At 37.6% G+C, this 20,813-nt stretch overlaps 1 protein-coding gene and 1 non-coding gene across 6 annotated transcripts in view; one reads left to right on the top strand and one right to left on the bottom strand.

Annotated features, from left to right (window-relative positions):
- Positions 1-20,813, bottom strand: part of SENP1 (SUMO specific peptidase 1) — a 69,840-nt gene that overhangs the window by 32,629 nt on the left and 16,398 nt on the right. For all 5 annotated transcript variants that reach the window (XM_064369801.1, XM_012459134.2, XM_064369800.1 and 2 more), the window contains 5 exons: positions 19,653-19,812; positions 15,118-15,289; positions 3,198-3,301; positions 2,829-3,115; positions 419-473 (listed from right to left, as the gene is read on the bottom strand). In XM_064369801.1, coding sequence (XP_064225871.1) covers positions 419-473; positions 2,829-3,115; positions 3,198-3,301; positions 15,118-15,289; positions 19,653-19,812 — 778 coding nt within the window. The remainder of the gene's footprint in view (positions 1-418; positions 474-2,828; positions 3,116-3,197; positions 3,302-15,117; positions 15,290-19,652; positions 19,813-20,813) is intronic.
- Positions 12,886-12,992, top strand: LOC135271835 (U6 spliceosomal RNA). Its single transcript, XR_010339968.1, has one exon. It is a non-coding gene; the product is annotated as a U6 spliceosomal RNA (small nuclear RNA).

Raw genomic sequence — 20,813 nt, 5'->3', positions numbered from 1 at the left:
GTCTGAATTGAGACAGTTTTACAGTACGTAACTTTTAGTGAAAAAACTGTGATTAAAGAAAGGGAAAACAATATGTTTAAGAACAAACTTTTAGGCTGGGCACAGCTCATGCCTGTAATCCCAGCACTTGGGAGGCCAAGGCGGATGGATCACCTGAGGTCAGGAGCTTGAGACCAGCCTGGCCAACATGGCAAAGCCCCGTCTCTACTAAAAATACAAAAATTAGCTGGGCATGGTGGTGGGTGCCTGTAATCCCAGCTACTCAGGAGGCTGAGGTAGGAGAATCACTTGAACCCAGGGGACGGAGGTTGCAGTGAGCTGAGATTGTGCCACTTCATTCCAGCCTGGGCGACACAGCGAGACTCCATCTCAAAAAAATAAATAAATAAACAACAAACAAGCTTTTTCCAAAGTTTACCTGGGAGCTGGAGTCTGGGAATCTTTCACCTTCAGTAAAATCACAGAGTCTGATCCTAAATAAAGAAACATAAGAGCATTTCATTAGTAATAAAACCCCACAAAGTTGTACTTCCTAGGTATCTTAGTTTAAGTTCCCATACTTTGCTTTGTATGGCTTCAGTTACTCATGGTTAACTATGATCCAAAAATATTAAATAGAAAATTCCAGAAATAATTTGTAAATTTTAAATTGCATACCATTCTGAGTAGCTGATTCTCTGTCCAGCTCTATTTCAGGCATGAAATCATCCCTTTGTCCAGCATATCCACGTTATATGCACTGGTGACCTCTCACTTAGTAGTCACCTCAGTCCTCACATCGACTGTCTCAGTACAGCAATGCTTGTGTTCAAGAAAGCCTTACTTAATAATGCCCCCAAAAGGCAAAAGTAATAATGTTGGCAATTCAGGTATGCCAAAGAGAAGCTGTGAAAAGTGCTTCCCCAGCCTGGCCAACATGGTGAAACCCCGTCTTACTAAAAATACAAAACTTAGCCGGGCGTTGATGGCTCACACCTGTAATCCCAGCTACTCAGGAGGCTGAGGCAGGAGAATCACTTGAACCCAGGAGATGAGATGGAGGTTGCAGTGAGCCGAGACGGCACCACCGCACTCCAGCCTGAGCTACACAGAGTGATACTCTGTCTCAAAAAAAAAAGAAAAAAGGTGCTTCCTTTAAGTGAAAAGGTGGAAGTTCTTGACTTAGTAAGAAAAAAGAAACACTTTGTTACAGTATATTGTTATAATTTTTGTTATTAGTTATTGTTGTTGATCTCTTCCTGCACCTAATTTATAATCATAGGTATGTATATATAGGAAAAAACATAATATATATAGGGTATAGTACATATAGTATACTATCCATGGTTTCAAGCATCCACTGGAGGGGGGGGTCTTGAAACATATCCCCCCCATAGATAAGAGGGGACTACTGTGATTCATGATCTATAATGAGACTGAATTAGGTGAAAGAAGGAAAGGGGTTAGAGAATAGAAGACAGAAGGAAATTGGAAGGAGGGAAGGAGGACAGGGAAGAGAAACAGCACTCCAGGAGGTGTCTAAAAAGTACAAATTTTATCATTCTATTATTTATTTTTTCTGTTGAATACTACTCAAAGGCAGGAATCATGTTCTTCTAAAGCGCTACGATTAGAACCTCAGAGTATTTATTAAATGGTACAAGGAAAGTAATTAAACAGTGCAATATTTGTTTCAGTTTCGCTGCATCTAAGTATCTGCCACACAATGTATGTTTCTGAGGTTAAAGGATTTTTTTTGTGGGGGTGTTTTTTTCAGCTTTTTTTTCCCTAAGTTCTCAGTATATCATGTCACAAAATATAACAAGAGTCTTCATGGATATGTGTAGATATATAATGATGCTACCAAAAAGTTTAATCCTGAATGAGAATTTTTCAGAAAATGACAAGTAGATTAAAAAAACAAAAATCAAACAACCTGAGAAAGGAGACTGGTGCTCCATCTATCAAAAAATCCCTGATGTTTAACCACTTAACCTAAAACTTGTTTTAAGTTACATACCTAAGTACATACCATAAATAGGTACATAATACATACCTAAAGAAGGGGAAAATTAAGGAAGCAAAGAAACCTATCACAGCAAAACCTTAATTAACTGGAATGCTAAGAGACTGAATATTTCAGTAAGCTGAAAGTTAGGTAGAAAACTTTGTTTCCAACGCTGACAATCACTCTAAAATGCATAAACCTATCATACAGGTTTAGTAAGTATACATTAAGTACTTAAGCTTCAATATTTATCTGATGTTTCAAAACTCCTAGAACTTCAAAATTCTTACTTACCACTGTAAAGTCACAGAAACAGAGAAAGTGCTAAAGCAATTGGGCTGAATATACTCTGACTGTAGACTCTACTTAGGAAGTTAATTGTTTAAACAAAACAAATCATTTGCATCTTGAGGTAAAAAAAAGAGAGTATCTTATTTGTGGGTTTAGCTTACTCATACCATGGTTAACTGAATCATATGTATTTGAAGTATATAAGTACATGTCTTACAAGTTCAATACCTCTTATCCAAAATGCTTGGGACCAGAAGTTTCAAATTTTGGATTTTTTTGATTTTTGAATATTTGCATTATACAATTTGAGCATCCCAAATCCAAATATCCAAAATCCTAAATGTTCCACTAAGCATTTCCTTAGAGTATCATATTGGTATTCAGAAAGTTTCAGATTTTGTAACATTTTGGATTTCATATTTTCAGATTCAGGATGCTCAAACTGTCTATGTTGATTTATATGTATATTATAATGTTGCCTATAATAGGGCTAATAAACAGTTAATTGGCTATTAAGACTAAAAATATAGTTATATGATACCATGTTTACCTTCAGATTGTGTATTTGAAGCTGCTAAGTTATCTGGCTGATGTGGAGCAGAGTGGTGATGATGGGGTTGATGAAGAATATCAGAATCTTTGGATCCAAAAGCAGTAACATCTGGGGTATAAGAAGATAGGGAATATACACTGTGGGACAGCTGTTCCTGTGTAGTTAAAATGCTGGCAGATCCAGATGATGAAGTATCAGAGCCAATGATCTGAGATGCACAAGAATTTCCATTTTTAAACAGTGAGTATTTCAAAGTATTTTTACTGGAACTAAGACATCGAGACCTAGCAAGAGAAGAATATTATTTAAACATCAAATAATAAACTGTAGAATTAAATTCATCTGAAATATGTTTCTGTGACTCACAGGTGCAAAGGAAAATGTGTGGTTGGTTTGGCTATAGAAAACTGTTTCCCTGTGACCATCTGTAGCAGCTGTCTGTAAATCTCTCTTTCTTCTTCTTGAACTGTCTATAAGGAAAAAAAAAAACAGTTTAAACACATCCAATCAGGCAATTATTTCTCAAACTAGCATGTAAATGGAATCCTAGCTCTGCCAAAGCTTAGGCAGAATCCTGAAGATAATTAAAAATTATGGGCCTGACACAAGTGGTTCATGCCTGTAATTCCAGCATTTTGGGAGGCCAAGGCAGGAGGATCACTTGAGGCTAGAAGTTCAAAACTAGCCTGGTCAACATAGTGAGACCCCCATCTCTACAAAAGAAAAACTAAAAAATTAGCTGGCTGTGGTGGCACATGTCTGTGGTCCCAGCTACTGGGGAGGCTGAGGCAGGGGAATCACTTGAACCAAGAGGCAAAGGTTGCATGCAGTGAGCCAAGATCATACCACTATACTCCAGCCTGGGAGCAGGGTAAGACATTGTCTTAAAAAAAAAAAAAAGAAAAGAAAAGAAAATTGGGCCGGGTGCAGTGGCTCATGCCTGTAATCCCAGCACTTTGGGAGGTCGAGGCAAGCAGATCACCTGACGTCGGGAGCTCGAGACCAGCCTGACAAACATGGAGAAACCCCGTCTCTACTAAAAATACAAAATTAGCTGCGCATGGTGACGCATGCCTGTAGTCCCAACTACTCGGGAAGCTGAGTCAGGAGAATCACTTAAACCTGGGAGGCAGAGGTTGCAGTGAGCCGAGATTGCACCATTGCACTCCAGCCTGGGCAACAAGAGCAAAATTCCATCTCAAAAAAAAAAGAAAAGAAAAGAAAGAAAATAACCAAGTCTGTAAAATAGAAGTTGAGTAAATACCAGATAATATATTTTGAAAAATTATGGCAAATATATGTAAATAATAGTGCAGATAAGCTATAGGCTATAAAACCAGAAAGTCAGCAGGCAAACACTTCTGAGTCAAAAAAGAGTCGTAGAAATAAATGACCTCTAAATTAGGATTCCAACAAATCCCTTGATTCCTGAAACCTGTTAGAAAAATCACAAGGAATTAACCAGAATAGTCAAGATCAGTTAAAGTGGAATATCTTGCCAACAATTTTCTGTTATCCAAGCCCAGGGACTTTCCAGAGACAATTTTCATCTCCAACATTTCTTTATGTATTTTTCCTGTAAGCCCCAATACTACATTTAGGGAAAACCACATATTTCATAACATTCATTCACTGACATGAACATTTACTATGTTCCAGTCACTAAAGATAATAATGCATTGAATAAAATAAAGTTCCTGCCTTTGTGGAGATTATATTGCAGTGAAAGGAATTAAACAAAGAACTAGTCAGGTAGTATGCAGAAAATTAGAAGATAAGAGAATGGAAAGTGACGGAAGGAGAGCAGCAGGAACAGGTAAGATTTCTCTAAAAAGGTTCAGCAGAAACATAAAGCCAAGGGAAGAAGTCAGTCATATAAAAGAATATTCCAAACAGAGGAAAAACGAATGCAAAGCCCTGAGAGAGGAAGGTGCTTAATGTGTTCCAAAAATAGTAAGGTCCGTGTGAATGAGAAGAGTAGGAAGAAATTAGATCACCTGACAGAGAACCAGATTATATAAGGACTTATAACCCTGGTAAAGCATCAATTCTAAACAGATCCCGATTCAGTGGGCTGTGTTCACCAGCATTAGTAATATGCCCTAGCAATTTATTTTTAATCTTATATACAGGTTTAATACAACCACCAATCCTCACAAAATAATTTTAAAAATTATGGTCTGGGTTAGCAGCAACTTGTACTATGATATTTCAATATGTGCATAAGTATTTGTACATTTTTTTCTCAATTACTAAGGTATGTTAAAAGTGAAGTGAATTACAAAATTAACTATATAAGGATAAACAGGCATTACATTTTTTCTTCTTGAATCTTTTTGTTTTTGCTCCTTAGCAAATTCTAATTGCCCTGTCAGGATAATGTTACTGATCTACTATAATACACTTGAACTGTGAAGTGTGACAACTACATATGACAAAAAACTACCCTTAAGCTTGAATAGCTGAGTGATAAGAAAAGGAAACAACTGAGCATTTGGTTAAAGAATGAACTTGAGAAAAACAAACTTGCAATGTTCTGTGTGAAAAAAAAAACCCAATTATTTTATCCATTATATTAATATTGTACCCAAGATGATGGTCTCTTTTTCTAGTGTTTGTGAAAGAGACTATCTACAGTACTGAGCAGGTACTTCAGTGACAGCACAAAAATAATGGTTACAAAAAGACAATTATCAGTTATAAATGAATATCAAATCTGTATTTATTGGCTATTCTACTAGAGACAATATAGGATATGAGTACTTGAGAAACAAATTTTAAAACCATAATTAAATAAATCTCTTCATTAACATCTACAATTGCCATTATGAAGATTAGACAGCAGAATGAAGCATCATTACTAATTATTGGATTCTAAGAGAGATTTGCCCATTGTGATCTATATACAAAAGAAAGCTTATGTTATCTGGCACTTTACTGACTAGAATTTTTTAATACTCTTCAATGTAAACCTTGATTCCACTTTTTCATTATACCAAATAACCTAATCACAATACCAGAGGGTAAACAATAGGTTGTTTTTAGGGGTGGAAAGATGACAGAAGGAAAGGGAAATCAGACTACCTGGGTCATGTAAATTAATTCTTAATTAATCAAACATTTTAGTTCTTTTTCACTGTCCCACCAAACTGTATTTAAAAAAGTTATGGGAATATTTTTATCATAAAAAGCAAAGCAGATAACTCGTGTGAGACGTTACTTTGCATAGTCCCTCTTTGTACCACAAAACATTTTTTTTTTTAAATCAGGCTAAGTGCAGTGGCTCACACCTGTCATCCCAACGGCTTAGGAGGCTGAGGCAGGAGAATCACTTGAGGGCTGAGATCAGCAAATCAACTGAGCAAATCAATTGAGGTCAGGAGTTCAAGAACAGCCTGGCTATCATGGTGAATCCCCATCTCTACTAAAAACACAAAAATTAGCCAGGTGTGGTGGCATGTGCCTGTAATCCCAGCTTCCCCAGAGGCTGAGGCAGGAGAATCACTTGAACCTGGGAGGTGGAGACTGCAGTGAGCCAAGATCGTGGCACTGCACTCCAGCCTGGGTGACAGTGGCTCACGCCTGTAACCCCAGAACTTTGGGAGGACGAGGTGGGTGGATCACTTGCAGTCAGGAGTTCGAGAACAGCCTGGCCAATATGGTGAAACCCTGTCTCTACTAAAAATACAAAAATTAGCCTCGTGTGGTGGCATGTGCCTGTAATCCCAGCTACCCGGGGGGCTGAGGCAGGAGAATCGCTTGAACCCAGGAGGTGGAGGTTACAGTGAGCCAAGATCACGCCACTGTACTCCAGCCTGGGTGACAGAGTGAGACTCTGTCTCAAAACAAACAAACAAAAAAGAAAAGCTTCTGTCTGATACCAAACAATCTCAGACTCATTAGAAAATATAATATAAACATGAATAAATTACCCATATTCCAAATAGCAATCTGAGGTCTCTTTAAGCCTCATACTTTTTCAGTTTACACTAATTTATGGTTTTAAAGGTTAAGATTATGAACTTTTCACTGACCTGCCTGTTAATTTGGAAGTTGCAAGAATTTTTTTTTTTTTAATGATGAGAAGTACCTTTTTTTTTTGAGTTTTATTACAAATAAAAAACACGAGCCGGGCATGGTGGTTCACGCCTGTAATCCCAGCACTTTAGGAGGCCGAGGCGGGCGGATCACCTGAGGTCGGGAGTTCGAGACCAGTCTGACTAACATGGAGAAACCCCATCTCTACTAAAAATACAAAATTAGCCAGGTATGGTAGCGAATGCCTGTGATCCCAGCTACTTGGGAGGTTGAGGCAGGAGATCACTTAAACCTGGGAGGTGGAGATGGAGGTAAGCCAATATCACATCACTATATTCCACCGTGGGCAACAAGAGCAAAACTCCCCAGAGGCTGAGGCAGGAGAATCACTTGATTCAAAAAAATAAAAAAATAAAAATAAAAAAAATCGAATATATTATATTCCATTTAAAATCATTTCAGATAAAGACAGTTTAGGTATATTTAAAAATTACAAGTTGATACATTTATAATTGTATAAACTTATATGGAGTGATATAAATCATGAATACAATGTACAGTAATTAAAAGCTAGTTAACACATTCATCACCTCAAATACTTAACTTTTTTATAGTGAGAATATTTGAGATGTACTCTTAGCAATTTAAAAATGTACAATACTCTATGATTAACTCTATTCACCACACTGTGCAAGAGAACTAAAAAAAGCAAAGCAACCTATATTCCTCCTGAGATTTTGTATACTTTGACCATCATGTCCCTCTTCTACCCCCTCCCACCAGATTCTATAACTACGATTCTACCCTCTGCTTCTACTAGTTCAATTGTTTTAGATTTTACATATAAGTGAGAATCTACAGCATTTGTCTGTGTCTTAACTCCACTTAGAATAATGCTCTCCAATTCCATCTATGTTGCTGCAAATGACAGAATGTCCTTCTTCATTAAGGCTGAACAGTATTCCATTGTGTAGCTGTAACACAATTCCTACATCCATTCATCTGTTGATGGACACCTAAGTTGATTCTATAACCTGGCTATTGTGAATAGTACTGCTATAAACATGGGGGTGCAGACATCTATTTGACAAATGGATTTCAAATCATATGGGTAAATATCCAGAAGTGGGTTTGCTGTATGATGATTATTCTATTTTTAGTTTTCTGAGGAATCTCCATACTGTTTCTATACTGTTTCTTTCTTTTTTTTTTTTTGGACACAGGGTCTGGCTCTGCCATCCAGGCTGCAGTGCAGTGGCATGATCTCAGCTCACTGCTGCAACCTCTGCCTCCTTGGCTCAAATTATCCTCCCACATTAGCCTCTCAAGTAGCTGGGACTACAGGCACACACCACTACACCAAGCTATTTTTTTTTTTTTTGGTAGAGATGGGGTTTTGCCATGTCACCCAGGTTAGTCTCGAACTTTTGGGCTCAAGCAATGTGAGAGCCACTATGCCTGGCCTCTCCATACTGTTTTCTATAATGGCTGTACTGATTTACATATCCGACCACAAAAAGTGTGCAACAAGTCCCTTTTTCTCTCATCCCCACCAACACTTGTCATCTTTCATCTTTTTGATAAGCCATCCTGACAGGTGTGAAAGGATATCTCATTTGTGGTTTTAGTTTGCACTTCCCTAATGATTAGAGTTTTTGAGGATTTAAAATACATCTATGGCCAATTTTTCTTTTAAGAAATGTCTATTCAGGTCTCCTGCTCAGTATTTTTTTTTTTCTCAACTTTTAGATTCAGGGGATATTATGTCCAGGTTTGTTACAAAGGTATATTGTGTGATACTGAGTTTGGGAGTACAACGGAAACTGTTACCCATATAGCAAGCAAAATATCCAATAGGTAGGGTTTTGTTTTATTTTGTTTTGAGAGACAGTCTCACTCTGTTACCCAGGCTGGAGTGCAGTGGCGCCATCTTGGCTCACTGCAACCTCCATCTCCTGGGTTCAAGTAATACTCCTGCCTCAGCCTCTCCAGTAGCTGGGACTACAGGTGCCCACCACCACACTCAGCTAATTTTTTATTTTTTTAATTTTTAGTAGAGATAGGGTTTCAGGGTTTCACCATAGTAGCCAGGTTGGTCTCGAACTCCTAACCTCAAGTGAGCCACCCACCTTGGCCTCCCAAAGTGCTGGGATTACAGGCATGAGCCACTACACCCAATATGAAGCTTTTTGGTTTTTTTGGAGTCTTGCTCTGTCGCCAGGCTGGAGTGCAGCACTGCAATCTTGGATCTCGGTTCACTGCAACCTATGCCTCCCAGGTTCAAGCAATTCTCCTCCCTCAGCCTCCCGAGTAGCTGGGACTACATGCGCACATCACCACGCCCAGCTAATTTTGTTTTTCATTTTTAGTAGAGACGGGGTTTCACCATGTTGGCCAGGATGATCTTGATCTCCTGACCTTGTGATCCGCCCTCGTTGGCCTCCCAAAGTGCTGGGATTACAGGTGGGAGCCACGGCACCCAGCCACCAGTATGTAGTTTTTTAACCCTTGCTCTTCTCCCACCCTCCCCACCTTTATAGTACCCAGTGTCTACTATTCTCTTCTTTATGTCCATTTGTACCCTATGTTTAGCTCCCGCTTATAAGGGAAAACACGCAGTATTTGGTTTTGTTTGTGGCAGTTTGCCTAGGATAATGTCTTGCCTATGTTTAAACAATTTTGTTTTCTTGGTATTGAGTTGAGCTCCTTATATATTTTGAATTATCAACCCCTTACAGAATGGATGCAAATATGTTCTCCCAATCTGTAGGTTGTCTCTGCACAGTTGTTTCCTTTGCTTTTTAGTTGGATGTATTCCTATTTGTCTACTTTTGCTTTTCTTGCCTGTGACTTTAGGTTCAAATCCAAAAAAATCAGTGCCCAGACCACTGTTGTGTAGTTTTTCTCCCTATGTTTTCTTCTAGCAGTTTTAGAGTTTCTAGCCTTACATTTAAGTCTTTATTCCATTTTTAGCTGATTTTATATATGGTATGAGATAAGGATCTAATTTCATTCTTATATGGAAATACAATTTTCCCAACACCACATTTATTAAGAGACTGTCCTTTCCTTTGTGTAGTCTTGGCACCTTTGTAAAAAATCAGTCAATTACCTATATAACGGGTTAATTTCTAAGCTCTCTATTCTGTTCCATTGGCTGATGTCTTCCCCCCCAATACCATGCTGTTTTAATTACTATAGCTTTGTAATATAGTTTGAAATAAGGTAGTCTGGTAGTTTCTTTTTTGTTCTTTTTGCTTATAATTGCCTTGGCTATTGAGGGATTTATGTGGTTTCATATTAATTTTAGGATTTTTTTCTATGAAAAATTACATTGGAATTTTGATAGGGATTGCACTGAATATGCAGATTGCTTTGAGTAGTATGGCCATTTTAACAATATAAATTCTTCCAATCCATGAATACAGGATTGCTTTCCATTTAATTGTATCTTCAATTTCTTTAAATGTTTTATGTTTTTCAGTATACAGGTCTTTTACTTCCTTGGTTAAATTTAATTTTTTTTTGTAGCTATTGTAAATGCGATTGTTCTCTTTCTTTCTTTTTTGCATAGTTCACTGTTAGTGCATAGAAACATTACTGATTTCTGTGTGTTGGTTTTGTATCCTACAGCTATACTGTATTTGTTTAATAGTTCTAACAGGTTTTTGGTGGAGTCTATAGGGTTTTCTACACATAAGATCATGTTGTTGGCAAACAGTGACAATCTCACCTCTTCCTTTCCCAAAAGAACACATGTAACTTTTTTGGCTTTGCCAAAATGAAAGTTACCTAAAACTTCAAACAAAATTCTTTCTTGGAGCATCTGGTACTACAAAGTAAAAGAAAACATCTTTCTCTGTAAATTACTTATTAAACTTTTTGTTGTTGTTGTTAAGCACAGTGGCTCATGCCTATAATCCCAACACTTTGGAAAGCCAAGGCGAAGGATCACTTGAGCCCAGGAGTTTGAGACCAGCCTGGGCAACAAAGTGAGACCATGTGTCTACAAAAAAATTTAAAAATTAGCTGCATATTGGTGTGTGCCTGTAGTTGCAGCTACTCAGGAGGCAAAGAAAGGAGGATCGCTTGAGCCCAGGAGGTTGAGGCGGCAGTGAGCTGTGATTGTGCCACTGCATTACAGCATGGGTGACACACTGAGAGTCTATTTCAGGAAAAAGAAAATTTAAATTTAAAAAAGCCCCAACTGTTCTTTACTGAGTAAGAAAATTAGGATATTAAGAGGAAAAGAAGCAACAATTGCATAGCATGATAAAGTTAAAGAAGTTAGCTAGTCACATTTTAAAACCTGAAAAAATACTAAGATGAGTTTTTTTGAAGTATAAAAATAATTAACGTACTGAATTCTATTTTTTAAAAGGGACGGAGTCATATTTTACACCTTTTTTAAAAGGTGATGTTTCTATAGAAAGCTCCATCATAAAGAATTGTAAAATTATAAAACATTAATAAAGAACACAAAATAAACTTAAGGACACTAGTAAACTGTTTTGTTATAAATTACCCCAATAACCTTATAAATAACACTCCTAATTTCCATTTTGTTTAAAGTAATAGCTTTATACCATATAAAATACGCAAAGTGCAAAATTCAATAGTTTTCTGAGTCCAAAATGCTTGACATATAAAACTGTAAAGCATTTTTAAGAAAAGTATAAAACCATCACTGTCACCTGTCAGTAAAGTTCAGTATCTTAAAATGTTGCTCAAAAATTTGCAAAGAAGCATGTCTAGAAGCAACATATAACTGAAAAGAAACTATTTGTGTTTTTGCCATTTTACATTTTTATTGTCACAAGTATTTTCTCTTTTCCAAACAGAGGTTTATATCCTCTATAACAGCACTATCTGACAGAAATTTCTGTAATAATAGAAATGTTGTATATCTGCCCTGTCCAATATGGTAGCCACTAGCCACATGTGGCTAATGAATACTTAAAATGTCGCCAATTTGACTGAAAAACAAAATTATAAATTTGAACTAATTTAAACATCGCTTGTGGCTAGCGGTTACCCTACTGGATAGCACAGCTTTTCAATGTTGTCCCTTGAGTCAGCCATTCTGCCCAACCACTACTTGTGTATTTCTAAATTCTTCTTCATGTGTTCTCTTCAAACCTCTGTTGTTTAAGACTGAGCAGTGCAGTGGTGACATCATCTTAATGGTTAATTTTGTAGATGACTTCATATTCCTGAAGTTGATGGACAAATCCGGCATCAAGGTTAATACATCTTCCTTTAACGTAAGCAAATGTACCTCTGTTGAGGATCCCAACATTTCATGGAAAGTGACTTTTCATCCAGTTTGTCAGTTCCCATCAATAAGTTTAGTCCCAGGGTTAAAAAGTATTATATCTTGATTATTTGTAATATCCAAAATAAATATCTAAATAAATTTGTTGAAAGTGTGATAATAAAGCTCAGCTCAATATTTTGTCTTACTCATGTTATACGGCTTATTCTATAGTACAGGTAGCTCAATTTTCATACTAGAAGACTATAGAACTAAAACCAGAGGCAAAATTTCCTGCATTGCTCATTTCATAGAGTAGATTCAATCCTGTACATCTTCTTTACACTACAGGAGGAAGGAGAACTCCAGCTTCATGTTCTCCACTGACACCCTGTAGCTTGGTAGGCTGTCTGGGAGGGTAAAATTGCCCATGCAACCCCGTTCTCAGGCTGGCAGAGGAGGCTAAATAAGGAAGGCTGAGTGGTCCACAGAGCTGGTGGGTGAACAGCAAACTTACAATGAACACAGAATTAAAGGATCCTGGTGAGCCTGAGCAACAGAAACACGGGGCAGGGGAGGGTTAGGAGCCCTGTACCCAGCTGTCATGCTGCTGCTATCTCCTCCACAAAGTCTCTCTGTACCCCTTAGACTGTCTAGATTCCAGCATAATCACAAACCCCACAACTCTAGCAATTATTTATCCATAAAATAATTTATATATAAAATTCAATAGCATAAAAGATACAATGGAAAATAAATCTTGGGCTCACTTTAGGAGCACATATACTAAGACTGGAACCATATAAAGAAGATTAGCATGGCTCCTGTGCAAGGATGACACAAAAATTTGTGGAATGTAGGCCAAGCGCAGTGGCTCACGCCTGTGAGCACTTTGGGAGACCAAGGTGGGTGAATCACCTGAGGTCGGGAGTTCAAGACCAGCCTGACCAACATGGGGAAACCCCAACTCTACTAAAAATACAAAATTAGCCTGGCGTGGTGGTGCATGCCTATAATCCCAGCTACTTGGGAGGCTGAGGCAGGAGAACCACTTGAACCCGGGAGGTGGAGGTTGCAGTGAGCCAGAGATCGCACCATTGCACTCATGCCCAGGCAACAAGAGCGAAACTCCGTTTCAAAAAAAAAAAAAAAAGAAAGAAAATTTGTGGAATATTAAAAAAAAAAAAGAAATCTCCTTTTCATCATTGTTGCTCAGCTCTTATCATCAAAGGCAAATGTTGCCAGTCTCTTGTCTATCCCTTGCCCTGCTAAATGACTTACTAGTTCTGCCACCATCCACTTGAATGTTGGTTTTGATTTTTTTTTCAGTGTCTTGCTCTGTCTCCCAGGCTGGAGTGCAGTGGCATAATTACAGCTCACTGTAGCCTTGAAATCCTGGGCTCAAGCAATCCTCCTGCCTCAGCCTCCTGAGTAGCTAGAACTACAGGCATCTGCCACCAGGCCCAGCTAATTTTTTTTTGAGAGACAGGATTTCACTATTATGCCTAGGCTGATCTCAATCTCCTGGCCTCAAGCAATCTTCCTGCCTCAGCTTCCCAAAGTGCTTGTATTTGTAGGCACTGCGCCCAGCATTTTAGATTCAATATAAACTTTATGCCAAAAATATGCCCAGCATTTTTACTAACCATATCACAAATAATCAAGTTTTACCACCTAAGAGATCACTGATTACCAAATTATGTAATTATTTAGCATGTAATGCTATAATTCTTAACTCCATGCTCAGAAAGCTTCATAGGGCAGGAACCATATTGCTGTATTGTATAACAGAAAGCATACTTGACCAAACTTCCTCAGATCTGGGTGCTAGGCCTGCCATTTACTAGTCATGTGATCTATGAACCCTATTTTCCAAATCTGTAAAATATGACTATTACCTCATCTCTAACTATTTTACTGGGTTAAAGGATTAAAAACAAAAATACACATGGAAAGTACACTGGAGGCTCTAATGCTATTTAAACGTAAGGTAATTACTATTCATTTATATCTCCATAGCAACCACAACAATTAGATGTACATTAAATATGTCATCTAACAAGTGCACACATCCTATCATGCAAATTATATGCTATTATTATATTCACGAAATTAACTTTTTCCTTTAGGTTTGCTGAATGAATATAACAACCCAAGTGTCAATAGAACACCTTTCTTTTCAGGAGTCTATAACTTCAAAAAGATCTTACTCATAATGCAAGGATGTAAATTGTTTAACTAGCTTCTTGATTTTTCTCTTATGTTGAAGAAAAATTGTTCCTAGTGAGAAGAGCAGGTATTGTATCAAATTTAAATAAAAAAAATTTTTTTTTTTTTAGATCAGCCTCACTTTGAAGGCCAGGCTGGAGTACAGTGACACAATCACAGATCACTGCAGCCTCGACCTCCTGGGCTCAAGCAATCCTCCCACCTCAGCCTCACCAGTAGCTAGGAGTACAGGCATGCGCCACCAAGCCTGGCTAATTTTTATAATTTTTGTAGAGAGAGGTTTTTGCCACGTTGCCCAGGCTGGTCTCAAACGTCTGGGCTCAAGTGATCCACCTGCCCTGGCCTCCCACAGTGCTGGGATTATAGGAGTGAGCCACCTCACCTGGACTAAAATCAAATTTTATCAAAAACTGCTGAGGAAGACTAATAGTTTTTCCACAGGAGACAAGGGTTTAGGAAGGGTCTAATAAAGATCGAAGAGAGGTAGTTTGATGTATGGGAAACCATTCAGGCAACACTAAAGATTAAGTAAAGTCAGCCGTCCAGCAGGAACAGAGGACATAATAGTAAGACAATAATGAAGTCCTGCTAAAACATCTCTTTAATCCCTTTAGAATAGATGATAATACTCAAAAAGAGTAATTCAGACAAAAAAAGCACAGGAAGGAAAAAACAGAATGGCTCATAAACATCTAATTTTTAATAGAGAGCAAATGTCTCAATGTAGGGAAAGATCCTAACTTTTAGTAGCTTTTATCACCTTACCTCTTCTGCTGTACTAACATGTCGCCTCTGAGTTTTCTTGGGGCTCAAAAGGCTTCGACGACATGAACCACTCCAAGACGGACTTGGAACAGGTTTAATAGGAAAAGATTTTTCATATGCAGATACATGGCAGTGATGGTTTGACTTTCCCGCAAAAATGTTTGAGAATCCACTAGAAAAAAAGAGTTTGTAAGAAAGATAAGAATAGATAATAAGTAAAATAAATCTAATCTAGTGATTATTTTTACTTTCAAAATATAAAACCAAACAAACAAAACTAACAGGCAAAATAATAGGTGGTACCATTTGAGGGAAAGATACAAATAAATGATATATAAGGATGCTGCATCAGTTCTGCCACTTAAAAGATCTTACATCGTCAAACTATCAAACTACAAAATTATGGAACACTTAAAACTGTATTTTTGGATCCACAATCTAGAATTTTTTGGTCAGGAACCATATAGCTTTATGGTATGACAAAGCATAACAGAATACATATCTTCAAAAAACCTGGGTTCTAGGTATGCTAATGACACACACATTTTCTATTATTCCCTATGCCCCTTATACCCCGCCTGTTGGAGGAAATTAAGATTACATATGTAAAAATGCGTAAGGGCTGAAGCCTCTCAACTAAGCTTTTAAACCTAATTTTAAAATTTCCTTAAAGGCCAACAGAGGGCTCCCATCCTTCATTAAAAATAACCAGAAGGCCTTCTATTAGGCTGCATCATTAAATTCTCCTTCTGGCCTATTCACTTCCTCTGAAGAATTTTTTGTTTCTTTATACTATCTAATGGGAAAAATTGGCAAATTGGCATGAAGAATATTGTGAACTCAAAAACCCTGTCTTATATCTAAGGCTTACTAATTTTGAGGGTTTTCTTTTTTTTTGAGACGAAGTCTTGCTCTGTCACCCAGACTGGAGAGTAGTCGCACAATCTCGGCTCACGGCAACCTCCACCTTCTGAGTTCAAGTGATTCTCCCACCTCAGTCTCCCGAGTAGCTGGGATGACAGGCACCTACCGCCATGACTGGATAATTTTTGTATTTTTGTAGGGACAGGGTTTCACCACGTTGGCGAGGCTGGTCTTGAACTCAGGTGATCTGCCTGCCTCGGCCTCCCAAAGTGTTGGGATTACAGGTGTGAGCCACTGCACCCAGACAATTTTGAGTTTTCTCTTTTCTTTTTCTATTTTTTTTTTTTTTGAGATAGAGTCTTGCTCTGTTGCCCAGGCTGGAGTGCAGTGGCACTATCTCAGCTCACTGCAACCTCTGCCTCCCAGGTTCAAGTGATTCTCCTGCCTCAGCCTCCTGAGTAGCTGAGATTACAGGGGCGTGCTACCACACCCAGCTAATTAATTTTTAGTAGAGATGGGGTTTCACCATGTTGGTCAGGCTGGTCTCAAACTCCTGACCTTGTGATCCGCCTGCTCTGGCCTCCCAAAGTGCTGAGATTACAGGCATGAGCCACTGCGCCCGGTCAATTTTGAGTTTTTTCTATATGCTCTTTCTCATCTATCATTACCCGAAAAGTTTGAGGTACTTATTCTTAGCATAATAAATTTTATTTTTTCTTCAAGACGCAGAATAGAGAAACACAGCTGAATATTCTAAATTCAATGAAATCAATTCTTTAAATCATTACATGTAGTCTGGATCCAAATCAGACAAGATCTAAAGAAAATCAAAAAGTACATAATTCTCTTTAAATCTTCAAATTCTAAAGGTTTCTACGTGTGTTAAGAGTGAGGAAATGAGCAAGGACTTAGAATTTTAGGAACAGGCTTACTTTCTTAGGATGAGTGGATGCAGGTAGGAAAAGATGGCAAGGGCAGTGTAATTGTTAGGTAAAGATATGATGGATTCTCCACAATGTCTTTTGTATTTGTGTTTCTAAGAGTATTCCAGCACCTATGCATGTTTCTTAACATAAAAGATTACTCTTCTAAAGAAACAGTACAAGGGCATCCTGCAATGCCAGAAAGCAAGGGTGTTACCCAAAATTAATGAGCTAAGGTCAAACAGACAGAGAAGCAAGCTAAAGGGGCTTCCACTAGCCAAATTTCTGAGAATGTTAGCATTAAAACAGTAACCATTATAGTGGATTGCAAAACACTGAATCCATAATGACACTAAAAAAGGAACAGACAAATTCATTTGAACCATATGAAGTGGCTATTTTAGAAAAACCTTACTTTGAAAACTGGTAATGAAAAATCTAATCATTTATCCTGCCTTTCCCATAGGAGACATATTTCAGGGTAACCTAATAGCCCCAGCTAATGAAAAATGCAATCAGGATGCCAATCAAGAAGTGCTGAAGAAGTGATAAAATTAGAAAAATATTATTTCATTAACTCTAATAAAACTATTATCAGGTAAGTATTATCAAATGATATGAATTGTTAGGTGATGGCTGATGTGAAATTCATCATCCATATAATGCCAAAGTAACATCATTTAGATTACATTCAAGTCACAGGGGAAAAACCTAACTGTACAATTAACTACCAGATTGTCAGCTCCTCAATCAAGAGGTCCGTCTAGCATTACGAATAATCGGAGAACCAAAATAAGATATTGTTTGTTTTTCTAATGTGATAAGCACAGTAACACCTTCTAGTCACATCAAAAACCTAGCTTACAAAAAATACAGGTGATTTTTTGACAAGATAATGACACCATGAGGAAGCACCCTGTCAAATCCAAAAAGTGGAATATTATACAGAAAAGTCATGTCATTTAAGGAAAAGAAGGTTGTTCTAGTTATAAAACACAAAGTCAGTAACTTCTAGATGCAATTCTAAATTAGATACTGGTTTAACCAAACTAACTATAAAAGATACTTTTGGGTCAACTGAGAAAATTTAGATATGATTTAGTGTATAAGATAAAATTTACAAAAGAATATGTACACTATAAACTCATTTTGGAAAAAATATATATGTGTAAAGGCAGAGAAAAATATGTAGGAGGATATATACTAAGATACTATAGAGTTGATCTCAGGCTGGTGGCAATGTGATGTCTTTATTTTTTATTTTTGCTTCAGAAAACATATATACAGAAAATATATTTTCTGTATTTTTCCAAAGTACATGTACTATTTCTGTGATAACATTTAAAAAAAAATAACAGTGTGGTTTTATTGAATTTTAAAAGCCACCTGCTAAATGATGCATATAGAAAATCTTTAATGAAGACAAAATAATATCACACATTTAATAGAGTTTGTGTATGTGTGTGTATCATGCTATATATGAGTAAGAAAGAGTTAAGAGAGAAACAGGTATGGGAAAAGGTTTGAAAGGAAAAACACTAAGGAGAAGGGATTGAGATTGTGGGTAGTGGTCAAGGGATCTTCAGCTTTGTTGGTAATGTGCTGATTTCCACAATGTGAGTATATGAATGAATTACTGTATACTTAAGTGAGGAAGATAATCCCAGGGAGTACTGACACATGTTCCTGGAGTCCATGTGTATAAAATAAGATAAAATAAAATAAAGCTATCTTGTTGGCTTCTATCAACACCACAAAGCTCAACCTTGACTAACCAGTACATTAAATGATCCCACATTCCTAAAATACAACAGAACAGAATTTAAGTAGTCATAAATATTATTTTAAAAAAGAAATGATTTACTAATATAATAAAGTACCTGAGGGAAAAGTTTCAAAGCCAGACTTCATCTGGCTTTAATAACCCACTTAATAATCCATATAAGTTTAGTTAGGTAGAGATTATGAAGTTGGGATAAAGTTCTCTGTGACTTTTTTTTATTTTTTATTTTTCATTTTTCAGACGGGGTCACTGTAGCCCAGGCTGAGGTACAGTGGTGTGATCTTGGCTCACTGCAACCTCTGCCTCCCAAGTTGATGTGATTTTCCTGCCTCAGCCTCCCAAGTAGCTGGGACTACAGGCCCACACCATCACGTATGGCTAATTTTTTTGTATTTTTAGTGAAGATGGGGTTTCACCATGTTGGCCAGGCTGGTCTTGAACTCTTGACCTCAGGTGATCCACCTGCCTCAGCCCCCCAAAGTGCTAAGATTAAGGCATGAGCCACTGTGCCTGGCCTGTGACTCTCTATTTACTAATATATAGAAGTAGCTTGGTCTACTTGACTAATGCCATGAGGTAGAGAACTGCTTTAGTTTAAGTCGGGTCTCTGCTCATATGACAGCTGTATGTGCTGGTTTCTTTCCTACTCAAATTGCAGAGATTGACTGATTATCACTTTAAGATTTGCAAGAGCCATATTATCTTGAAGGGTCCCCATATTCTTATATCCACCAAGATTTACTTAAAATTCTCTCTTCTAATGATAAGATTTGTCTATCACCAAAATTCGGCACTAAGTAAATGAGAAGTTGAAAATGTAAAATGGATTTGTTCATATCCCTATGGTTTCAAGTCCAAAAACGGTGTTACTCTTTTAAAATGCCAATGTAATAACTATATACCTTTTAGTCACTTTCTCCTATATCTGAGGAAGGGCTTGAGAACCAAGATGACAAAATACCAACCTTGAGGTCTTTCGGGTATCGAGGTAAAGACTTCGGCTATTTCTTGATTTTTGTAAAGTTGAGCTTGATGATGGAGTAGAATTTCTCCATTGGCCATTTGCACTCTGGCCAAAGGTTCTTAAGTCTCCTGAGCCAAGAAAACTGTCTGAGGAAGGATTATCTAAAAATATAAAAGTTTGAATAAATTAAACAAATTCTACAGGTGGTTCTCCTTATGACTGCAACCATGACCAACCATTGTATTCCAAAGTAATGTGGCATATCACCATGTCTCTCATGGAAGAAAAGATTCCAGTCTCAACTGCCAGTAAAGTCTGCAGTAGGGGAACTTCTACAAACTATAATTGATTCAGCCATACTAACCTGAAAATTGATGAAGGAGCTGAATCCTGCCACAGCCATGTGCCTTATCTGCATCAATGTGACTCCGTGGTGTCCACCAAAAGTCAACATTTTACCCCAACTATATCTTGCAAGCACTCCCAGGCCTGGGCCTGAAAGAAGGTAGGCCAGACCAGTAAGAAAGCAGGTGGGGGGCCAATGAGAATTGTAATTCAAATGAACAACAGTTATTGCTTATTAAGCAGCTGGTGTCACTTTCTTCTTTTTAGTTACCAAGTTCAAGATTCAGGTACTCTCTCAAAGAGCAGAGATAACCTAATTGCTGCTTATTCTGGTTGGCTTATGGCAAGGAATGACCCATCATATACATCTGATTCTGGTGTAATAATCTTCAGTCATCTAATGCCATAATCAAACATATTACTACTCCAATCCTTGCTACTACAATCAGATTATTTGAGAATTACTTATTATTTGAATTTTCTAACTTGTGGATTACAATCTGGGATGTCAAAAGCCTCCTGAAGTTTCAGCTAGAAGTAGTGGAATAACTTCTATATCCTCCTCTCCCTATCTGCAGAATTGGACAATTTATATGGTTTTTTTTTTTTTTTTTTTTTGAGATGGAGTTTCGATCTTGTTACCCAGGCTGGAGTGCAATGGCGCGATCTCGGCTCACCACAACCTCTGCCTCCTGGGTTCAGGCAATTCTCCTGCCTCAGCCTCCTGAGTAGCTGGGATTACAGGCACGGGCCACCATGCCCAGCTAATTTTTTTGTATTTTTAGTAGAGACGGGGTTTCACCATGTTGACCAGGAT

The sequence above is a fragment of the Aotus nancymaae genome, unplaced genomic scaffold (genome assembly GCF_030222135.1).
Source record: "Aotus nancymaae isolate 86718 unplaced genomic scaffold, 86718_ANA_hifiasm-v0.15.2.pri h1tg000092l, whole genome shotgun sequence".
NCBI classification, from domain to species: Eukaryota; Metazoa; Chordata; class Mammalia; order Primates; family Aotidae; genus Aotus; species Aotus nancymaae.
The sequence above is the reverse complement of the archived record's forward strand: the minus strand, read 5'-3'. Positions and strand labels throughout refer to the sequence as shown.